The sequence below is a fragment of the Aegilops tauschii genome, chromosome 7 (genome assembly GCF_002575655.3).
Source record: "Aegilops tauschii subsp. strangulata cultivar AL8/78 chromosome 7, Aet v6.0, whole genome shotgun sequence".
In the NCBI taxonomy this organism is placed as follows: Eukaryota; Viridiplantae; Streptophyta; class Magnoliopsida; order Poales; family Poaceae; genus Aegilops; species Aegilops tauschii.
The window spans coordinates 206,418,334-206,429,134 of NC_053041.3; the positions used below are offsets into that span (position 1 = coordinate 206,418,334).

Genomic DNA, 10,801 nt, shown 5'->3' on the forward strand with positions numbered 1-10,801 from the left:
GGGCCGAGCAGCATATTGCTAGAAATAACTATGTCTTCCGGTGATTTTTTGTTCGTTCTGTAACTGTGATGCGCCTTAATAAAGCTCATAAGCTTGCCCCAAAAAGAATAATCAGACCAGAGATACTTTGATGAGCTATATCTCGCTTACAACCAGATGGAATGAACTTCGTCTGAAGGATTTTCATGCGCGCTATAGTACTGGCCCAGCTCAATTGTTCACTCGCCCGCGGTTGCTTCGCTTCGGTTTTCTTTTTCATTTTTTTCTTTGATTCTTTCTTCGATTTTCTTTATTCCTTCGTTGGATTTCTTTGCTTTTCTTTTCTTTATTTATTCATCGCATTTTTTGGCTTTTCTTCGTTACAATTTGTTTTCATTTTTTTCTCGTGTTTCTTTGTTTTTTTGTTTCTTTCTTGGTTTTAATGGCTTTTTATCTTATTTACTTTTCGTTCTCATGGTTTTCGGTTTTCTTCGGGGCTTTTCAACATAAGTATACATTTTTTGTATACATTAGGTATATTTTTAAAAACTGTTTAATTTTTTCCAATACATAATTAAAATTTTAAAGAATATATACTTTGATGCCTATCTTTTTTCATATGCATAAAGTGCATTTTGTTTACAAGTTTAATATTTTTCCAGTAGATGATTAACATTTTTTAAATACATGTTTTGATGTCTATTTTTTTCATTGACAATTTTTTTTCAGACATATAAATATTGTTTTGTACACGTTTAACACTTTCCTAATATATGATTAACATTTTCCAAACAATATGTTTTGATGTCTACTTTTTTCCATACAACTTGTCTGATGTCTACTTTTATCCATATATGTTGTACTTTTTTTGTATGCAACAGGAACATTTTGTTATACATGTTTATTTTATTAAATACATGGTTAACGATTTTTCATATACATGTTTTGATATCTGATTCTTTTAATACAAGTTGTATATATTTTTTATACTTCAGAACTATTTTTATATGCACATTAAAAAAATTCAAGTGCATGATTAACATTTTTTTCAGAATTTTATGTACAGTGCTTTCTGCACACACAAAAAAAAACAGATCAGACCCATGATTGGGGCGGCCCGAGCGAGCCACCAGCTCGTGTTCGTGGCCGGCCGACAAGATGTCGCAGTGAGCGCCAGTTTCCTTTGGGGGCACTAAATGCGCGAAATGGGATGTCTCTTTCGACATTTCTCCGTCTACGGTGAATACACTTTTCTTCCTCCCCACCATATTTCTTTACTGGAAATCAATTCTATTTGAATGATCTACTAAAACATTTCCATAATTGATTGTGAGGTAGAGCTTTTGCCATGTTTTGAACTCAAGAAACACATGACGTCAGATAGAGGCTTGTCTGGACGAGCGAGTGTCACCTAAATGTCAACATGACGTATGACTTGTGATGAGCCGCAATGGCATGATGCGGCAATTAGCAAAAATAAATGTCACATTATTTTGTTATTTTGGTGCATTGATTTGAGGGGCGTGGTTCTGCACGAACATGTATCTATTCCCGTGCATGAACAGTAAATTCAACAAATATAGCTAATAACTTCTGGAATAAAGAAAAAAAATATCACAAAACATATGCTCGAATTTTCTAGGTGATTGCAATTTTCCATGGCGAGATGGTATCGGAGAAGCTCGGCATAAGAAACAGAAAACTGGAGCTCGGAAAACTCGAGCAACTTCAAACTTTTTGAAGCTCTGTCTTTTTGGACAAAGCTCCTCACAATCAATTGCTTGTGAGCACTTCAATGAATTAGTGGTTGCGCCTACTTGAGCGTTTTTTGGAACAGGGGTATACAAGAATTCACTCCGTAACGACACATTTGTACAGCTAAAAAATGACATATTTGCAAGGTTGGAAAAATTCTAAAAAAATCATGCACATTGGTTTTTGTTAGAAACTTTCAGATGTGAAAGTGCAGAAAATAATAGAACCCATTTCTAACGCAGGTGAAAACGCGAGTGCTCATTTTCATGTAGGTTGCAAATGGTCATACGATTTCACGAATATATACATGGGTAACTTTCAACTCAAGATATTTGTGCGTGTCCTTTTTGTGGTTTTTTTACGTAATATATTTCACGAATATATTCTGCAAATGTTGTTTCTTTACTTAGCCGGTCAAGTAGAGAAGATTTCAGTTACTCCTTCCATACGACAAATATATATGATTTTGGAACTTTGACTGTAAACATTGTTTCAAATTTAATCTGTCTCGAAAAGTACATTTATAGTATAATTTTATGTTTCAAATATAATATAGAAAAATAAATTATGTTCAATAAAAAAATCTAGATAACCATGCTAGTAAGCAAAATGACATGTATTTGTAATATGGAGGGAATATGTATCACTGGAGATGCCCAGGACATATACCAAAGTCCACATGATCATCTGATATGTGCTAGTATTATGCTCTCCACGCCAACTCTCTTTGTTGACGTGCACGGGACATGACGAGAATCTGCAGGGGGCGCCGCAATAATGTTTCTAGGCAGCGTGTCACCGTTTCGTCACTGTATCAACGATGTGCAATCACCCGTTGATTGATGCATACTAGTTGCACAGCTTGCTGAAATCCAGCTGCTTTTTTTCCGATGGGTATCCGGCTGCTTTTGTTGGTGAAATATCCTGTTGTAAGTACTTCTTTTTTGAGGGAAAAGTGAAATATCGTACTCTGGCTATATTGTGTCGTCTCTTGAGATTGTGGCACCCCGATTGAAGCAAAACATGCTTGGTCCAAATCATATGAGTGGACAGCTCGCTGTCAGAAAACACTGCAGTCCTTGATCTGCGAAATAAGGCTAAGACAATTACTTTGCTCATATAGTACTACAGAAACATTTCGTTATGGGCACGTCTTAAGTGTGAAAGATTTAAAACTTTGGCTGTAAATATTGTTTTCAAATGTTTAGAATTTTTTTTGTGCGAGTGACAAATATTTAGGATGAGAACGTGTAAATCATATGTTTAGATCTGTCTCGAAAAGTATATTCTCAAATTTTTTGTTTGATATATAATGTAGCAAAAATTAGTGGTCAAATAAAATTCTAAAAAACCATGCTAGTATGTTAAATGACATGTATTTGGAATAAAATATATAACGCTAGCGCAGACACGTCCAGGACATATACCAAAGGGTGTGGCTAAGTCTCAGTCGACTGAGATTTAACCAAATCTCAGTAGTCAAATGACATAACATACAAAAGTGAAAAAAAAAACTGAAAATAAAATTTTGCATGGATCTCAATGTAATACCTCAGCCTTAACCAAGTCTCAGTTGCGTAAGACTTATAGCAAGACTATATAATAATCATTGGATACGTGCTCCCTCCCTTTCCTGAGACCCTGTCAACTTCCTTTGTTGACGTGCACCCCGAAGAAAGAAGCCGTGATCTTCAAGCCTTTGCCGTCAAGAGAATGTGCCCAAATAATGTTTTTAGGCAGCGTGTCACCATTTCCTCACTGTATCAACGATGTGCAATCATCCGTTGATTGATTGATGCATTAGTTGCACAACTTTATATCCAGCTGCTTTTTATTCGCCGGGTATCCAGTTGGGCTATGTGTCGTCTCTCGAGATTGCGGCACCCCGATTGGAGCAAAACGTGCTTGGTCCGAAACGTACGAGTGGACAGCTCGCTGTCAACACTCGACTAAATATTGCAGTCTTTGATCGGCGTGACAAGGCTAAGACAATTGCAATACTTTACTCATTCAGAGACAAAAGCGACAGTTTCATCCGTATGTATATATGCTCTTCAGTACACGTACTACATCTTGAGTGCTCTGGCCAGCAATGTAGTAACTCGTCTTCTGTAGTATACAACAGAAATGGAATCAATTAACTTTGACTGAACTTACAAAATGAAACTCGATCATCAGCTATACTCCAACCAAACGAAACAACCCAGACAAACGCTCTAATTAATCAATCCTGCAGCTGGTCGAGCGCCTTGAGGAGGAACGGCTTGAATCTGGTGACATTCACCATGACATCCTGCTTCATGACGATCTCCGCGAGCGCCGGCCATCCCCCCGCGTGGATCTGCATGGGGTTCTTGAACACGTAGTGGTCGCGGGAGTACTTGTCCTTGAGCGTCGTCTCCTCCTCGGACACGTAGTACTCGACGTACCGGAGCTGCATGTCGCGCGCCGGCTGGCCGTAGAAGTTTGTGGCCATCCAGTCCATCTTGCCCCACGGCACGATCTGCACCAGCACGGCGCCCGTGGGCAGGAAGATCTGGTTGGTCAGCCCGGCGCCGTGCACCGCCAGGAGCACGTCGGCGGCGTTCACCGTCTCGGCGAAGGCGCGCACGTCCGCGCCGGCCTCCGCCACGGTCACCTCGAACCCGAGCTCCTCGCAGAGGGCCTGGACGGCGCGCAGGTTGAGCAGCTTGCGCGTGCCCTTGCGCTCGATCATGAGCATCTTGGGCCTGACGGCCATCTTCTCGCCGAGCACCGCGGGGGCGTCCCGCGGCAGGCCGAAGGCGCGGCGGAGGAACCGGTTGTAGTCCACCATGGTGAGGTTGCGCGGGTTGCGGGTCGGGTGCGGGCCGATGATGAGGTCGCGGTCGCGGTACAGCCCGAGCTGCCCGCCGGGGAAGCAGTGCACCTCCTCCTCCTTCTCGAAGTTGATCACCTCGTAGTTGGACAGCTTCTTGAGCAGCGGCGCGAACTTGGCCACCCACCACGGCTTGTAGTTGGTGATGAGGAGCTGCACCTCGCCGGCGAAGTGCGCCGTGGAGAGGAAGAGCGGGATCATGACGTCCGTGTTGTCGTGGAAGAAGTTGTCGGTGTAGCCGGCCGTGGAGAAGACCACCGCGGGGACGTCGTGGCGGCGGGCGCACGCGGGCGCGGACACGGGCGACGCGACGGACTTGATGGTGACCTCCACGACGCCCGGGAGCAGGAAGGTGTCCTTGCGGGCGTAGGGGCGGATCTTCTTCTCCCCGTTGTCGTCCAAGGGGCCGGCGCCGGACGGGTTGACGAAGAACATGGTCTTCTCCTTGGGGCTGACACGGACGTCGCCGGTGAGCTCGCACACGGAGGGGCGCGCGTAGGGGAAGCCCTCGTCCACGGCGTTCTCGTCGCAGGTGATCTTGGCCTTGGCCTCTTCCGTTTTATCGCCACCATCTTCTGACCAAAATACGGATCATAAGTTCAGACTAAGTATACGAAGTACTATTCGTAAAATGAACTAGATTAGTATACCATGGAAGAGGGGATTAAAGCTAAGTTCAGAGTTAAGACTAAGTACGAAGTAGTGTACTATTTGGGAATGAACTAAATTAGTAGTACATCATGGAAGAGGGGATTAAAGCTAAGCTCTTTGGGAAATCATCATCTACTAAAGGCAAGATCTATGTTTTCATTTCATTTGAAGATCCCGGATTGAGGTAGAGACAGAAAGAAATGGAAAAGAACTCACCTGGCTTCGTTACGGCGGTCTCCTCTTTTTGGGTGCTTTTTGTCTCCGCTGGGATCTCCTCCTCCTTTTCTTCGATCTTTGTTTCTTCTGGAAAGCCGGGCTCTTTCGGCTCCGTGGCGCCTCCAGCGAGATCTTCCCCGCCCTCGACTTCGATCTTCTTCTGGACCGGCACGGCCTCCTCCATACTGGGCACCGCCGTCGACGCAGGCGGCGCGTTCTTCATCACCATGGACGTGCTCTCTGCAGCGACAATTTTTTTCAATCAGCAAGCTTGCAAAACCAAACAAACATCCAAGAAGTGGTTCCTGCGTGAAGATGAAGAACTGGATTGGAGGTCCTCACCGAAGACCGGCGAGTAGATGGCGAAGAGGCGGGCGAAGGAGATGTAGGTGAGGAGGGCGAGGCAGCAGCCGGCGACGAGCCCAATCCCGAGCTTCTTAGGCTCGATCCTGCTCAGCTCCTTGGCCAGCCGCGGCTGCCTCCGCTCGCCGGGGCCGGCCGGCGGCTTGGACCCGCGCGCGTACGCCGTGGACGCCATGGAAGATCACCCAACCCAAAACACCACACGGCCACACTCACGACCGATTCCCCGGACAGCGCAAGAGAACAAACAAAACGAGCACACCCACGAGGCCAAGCCCCCCGATATATCGGCCGGCCGATCGCCACCCCCGCCACCGAACCGCGACTTTGTGTTCTCTTCTAAAAAAGCTTATTGGATCGGTGGCACATACAGGCCGGGGTGACAGTAACATGTAGGCGATGATTGGACTCTTCCTGGAACGAGTAGTAGTATAATTCGTTTTGTTCGTTTGGCACGGGGGAGGCGGCTGGCTTCCTTCCTTCCTCCCCGATTCCTTGCTTTGACTCGTCCGCAACTGCAAGCTGTGAACAATTATTTGGACTTGGCACCTAATCCCGTCGTGGACAGCAGGGGATTATTGGGTTGTCATGTTCTGGTTTCATTATTTTTCCTTGATGGTGGTTCGGCCGGGACAGGGACTTGTGGAATCGTGGAACCAGTCCTTTGGACGTGGGAAGGTATCCAATTGGTTGCTTGCTTCGATACTGCCCCGTCGCTCGGCAGCTCGGACGCCCATGGGAGGGAAGGTGTGGATTCCGTCTGTTAGGCACAGTTAGGACACATTCCACCTTTTTTTAGCACAATACAATCAGCTCACAATCACATATACCACATACACTCAGCCCTATGGGCAACACCGAGATACTTAAGCATGCACAATAGTTTACCTAATTTTTGGATTGTGAACTACTCTCTCCGTCCGAAAATACTTGTCCCGGGAATGGATGTATGTAGATATATTTTAGTTCTAGATACATCCATTTGTATTCATTTTTTCGACAAGTATTTCCGGACGGAGGGAGTATAACTGATATGGACCAGACCGATTGCGAAACATGGGTTGTGGAAAGGTGTGATGCGACTAATGGTGGGCCGGGGTCCGCTTGGAAATCCTTGACTCCCCTAGATCTCCCAGATTATATTTGTGGTATTGCGGGTAAATCTCTACTATTAATGGGGAGTATTATGTTGTTCGTTTTGACCTCTACAATCATTAATACAAAAACAGTTTAAAAACCGAGCGTCGAATCAATTTGAAAATCAAACCATCGGTGCAACTAATGAACTAGATATTTAACTAAATGTGTAGTTAATTAGGTCCATTTAAATTGGGATATTTTCGCTGAAATCAATTTGAACCGAGCCATTAATATAATTAATTAGCCAGTCAATTGATTGGCCGTGCAGTTAATTATGTCCATTTAAATAGGGATTTTTTTTGATTGTCCAATAATAAAAAGGGATGCTCCTTCGTGCCTCACCGGCCCTATAACACCGGACGGAGGGAATAACTTCACCGATTGCTTTTTTTCACGTACTCAAGTATGTCATCCGATTTTGTCTATGCATAACCAAATTAAGTTTTTCATCTGAAGAATCAATAGATCAAGCAGCAGCAAGTGTTTCTAAGCTGCCACCCATCTCCCTCTACTCTATGGTCAGCTCCGATGGTGATGCGTTGATTGCTCATCAACACAGACACAAAGGTGTCTCTCGCAAGACGACTATGTGTGACGTCCCGTCTGTCTGCTCATACGTCTCAAACGTATTGATATTTTTTTATGATTAATGCTATATTTTATTAATTACATACACTTTGCGCATACTTTTTATTGAATTTTATTGGACTAAAATGTTAATCAATGCCCAGTGTCACTTCAGGTTTTTTACTGTTTTCGTAAGTTTAGAAAATCCCCAGAAAAATGTCTGAGGAAAAAAAATGCTTTGGGAAATTTCAGCACACCAGAAGGCCCTGGAGCCTTGGCCCCACCCCAGGTGGGCCCCACAGGACCTAGGCGCCCTTTATACTCGCCCTAGGACTGTGGATGCGTACAAAGGCACCTACAGCCCGTGGGACCCCTGATACGTCTCCAACGTATCTATAATTTTTTATTATTGCATGCTATTATAGTATCAATCTTGGATGTTTTATATGCAACTTTATACAATTATATATTATTTTTCGGGACTAACCTATTAACTTAGTGCCCAGTGCCAGCTGCTGTTTTTTTTCTTCTTGTTTTTGGCTTTTTCGGGAAATCAATATCAAACAGAGTCCAAACGGAGAAAAAACTTTGGATTAATTTTTTCCCGACCAGAAGAGACCCTAGAAGGTTCGGAAGAAGATCTGAAGAGTCATGACGGAGCGACAAACTCGGGAGGCGCGCCCCAGGGGCGCCCCCAGGCTTGTAGGCCCCTCATAGCACCTCGTGACCTAATTCTGCCTCTATAAATTCTAAAATATTCCCCTGACATCAGAGAGCCACCCGAAATACTTTTTCCGCCGCCGCAATTTTATGTTCTCGTGAGATCCCATCTGGAGGCCTTCTCCGGTACTCTGCCGGAGGGGGAATCAATCATGGAGGGGCTCTACATCAACCATGTTGCCCTTTCGATGATGTGTGAGTAGTTTACCTCAGACCTACGGGTCCATAGCTATGAGCTAGATGGCTCCTTCTCTCTCTTTGATCTTGAGTACAATGTTCTCCTCGATGTTCTTGGAGATCTATTCAATGTAATCACTTTTTGCGGTGTGTTTGTTGAGATCCGATGAATTGTGAGTTTATGATTAGATTATCCATGAATATTATCTGAGTCTTCTTTGAACTCTTTTATGCATGATTATTATAGCTTCATATTTCTCTTTGATCTATTGATTTGGTTGGCCAACTAGATTGATTTTTCTTGCAATGGGAGATGTGCTTTGTAATGGGTTCGATCTTGCGGTGCTCAATTCCAGTGACAAAGAGGACATGACACGTATTGTCTCGTTGCTATTAAGGATAAAAAGATGGGTTTATTCATGCGTGAGTTTACTTTGTCTACATCCTGTCATCTTGCTTAAGACGTTACTCCGTTCTTTATGAACTTAATACTCTAGATGCATGATGGATAGCGGTCGATGTGTGGAGTAATAGTAGTAGATGCAGGCAGGAGTCGGTCTACTTGTCTCAGACGTGATGCTTATATACATGATCATTGCCATGGATATCGTCATGGTTATTTGCTTTTCTATCAATTGCCCAACAGTAATTTGTTTACACACTGTATGCTATTTTCAAGAGAGAAGCCTCTAGTGAAAACTATGGCCCCTGGGTCAATTTTTATCATATATCAAAAATCAAAAATACATTGCTGCAATTTTTCTTTATTTATTTTATTTTGTGTTTTATTTTATCCATCTACCTATACAAGATTTGATCCTTGCAATATTGACAACCCCTTGTTCGCGTTGGGTGCAAGTATTTATTATTTTGTGTGCAGGTGCTGTTCACAAGGTGTTGCGTGGTTCTCCAACTGGATTGAAAACCTTAATTCTTAACTGAGGGAAATACTTATCTCTATTGTATTGCATCATCCTCTCATCTTTGAGGAAATCCCAGCGCAGCTCACAAGTAGCAGGAAGAATTTCTGACACCATTGTCGGGGAGACATCATCAACATCTATCAAGTATGTATGCATAAACTCTCATCTCCTTGCATTTATATTAGTTGCCATTTACCTCTCGTTTTCATCTCCCCACTTCTAAAACATTTTCACAAAAATACAAAAATATTTTTCGTTTGCCTTTTTCGTGTTTGATTCTTTGCTTGCTTGTTATCTTGTTTCCTAGTCATGATGTCTAAAGAAAATACAAAATTGTGCGATTTTTCCAATATGAATAATAATGATTTTATTAGTACTCCGATTGCTCCTCCCGCCACTAGTGCGGAGTCTTGTGGTATTAATGCCGATTTGCTAAATCTTGTTATGAAAGAATACTTTTCTTGTAGTCCTGATGAAGATGCCGCATCCCATCTTAACACTTTCATTGAATTGTGTGATATGCAAAATAAAAAATGTGGATAATGATATTTTCAAATTTAAATCATTTCCGTTCTCGCTTCGAGATCGCGTTAAAACTTGGTTTTCATCTTTGCCACATAATAGTATTGATTCTTGGGATAGATGTAAAGACACTTTTATTGCCAAGTATTTTCCTCCCGCGAAAATTATTTCTCTTAGAAATTAAATTATGAATTTTAAGTAACTTGATCATGAACATGTTACCTAATCTTGGGAGAGGATGAAATTAATGATAAGAAATTGCCCAACTCATGGTTTAAGTTTGTGGATGATCATACAAATTTTTTATGCGGGACTGAACTTTGTCTCTAGAAATCTTTTAGATTCCGCCGCAGGAGGTACTTTTATGGAAAACACATAGGAGAAACTACTAAATTGCTTGATAATATTATGACAAATTAGTCGGAATGGCATACCGAAAGAACTCCTACTAGTAAAAAGTGAATTCTGTTGAAGAAATTAGTACATTGAGTGATAAAGTAGATGCACTTATGAAAATGGTTGCTAGTATAAGTGCTATATTGATACTAATGATGTGCCATTGTCTACTTTGATTGAGAAAAATAGTGATCCCATAGATGTGAATTTTTTCTCGCAAAACAATTTCAATAGCAATGCTTATACATGTAATTTTAATCCTAGCCCGTTTCCTAGAAATTCCTCTAATAATTATGGCAATTCCTATGGTAATTCTTATAGTAATAGTAATAATAATAATAATAATAATAATAATAATAGGATGCCCTATGATCTTGAAAGTAATATCAAAGAATTTATTAGTGCGCAAAAAGTTTTCAACACTAGATAGAATAAAATTTGAGTAAACTTGATGATATGTTTAGGAGCATGGATAGAATCATTCATGATGTGGAAAATATTAAATCTAAAATTTTGCACCCAAGCTTGATATTAA

The 10,801-nt window shown here is 42.2% G+C and overlaps 1 protein-coding gene across 2 annotated transcripts; it reads right to left on the reverse strand.

Moving 5' to 3' along the window:
* Positions 1-3,718: 3,718 nt before the first annotated feature.
* LOC109736466 (beta-1,2-xylosyltransferease XAX1) lies at positions 3,719-6,340 on the reverse strand. Of its 2 annotated transcripts, none has more exons than XM_020295689.4 (3): positions 5,801-6,340; positions 5,459-5,698; positions 3,719-5,166 (listed from the first exon to the last, which is right to left on the reverse strand). In XM_020295689.4, exons 1-3 carry the CDS (start codon positions 5,994-5,996, stop codon positions 3,959-3,961), a joined length of 1,644 nt encoding a protein of 547 aa, XP_020151278.1. In that variant the 5' UTR covers positions 5,997-6,340; the 3' UTR covers positions 3,719-3,958. The 2 variants fall into 2 exon arrangements, with proteins under 2 accessions (XP_020151278.1, XP_020151279.1); XM_020295690.4 differs by having other exon boundaries at positions 3,719-5,163; positions 5,801-6,328.
* Positions 6,341-10,801: the final 4,461 nt, after the last annotated feature.

Excerpts from the sequence above, each read along its gene's own strand:
- LOC109736466 (XM_020295689.4), bottom strand. The coding sequence starts at position 5,996 with ATGGCGTCCACGGCGTACGCGCGCGGGTCCAAGCCGCCGGCCGGCCCC. Across the intron at positions 5,699-5,800 it reads CATCTACTCGCCGGTCTTCG|AGAGCACGTCCATGGTGATG; the intron begins GTGAGGACCTCC and ends TTGTCGCTGCAG. Across the intron at positions 5,167-5,458 it reads GACCGCCGTAACGAAGCCAG|AAGATGGTGGCGATAAAACG; the intron begins GTGAGTTCTTTT and ends TATTTTGGTCAG.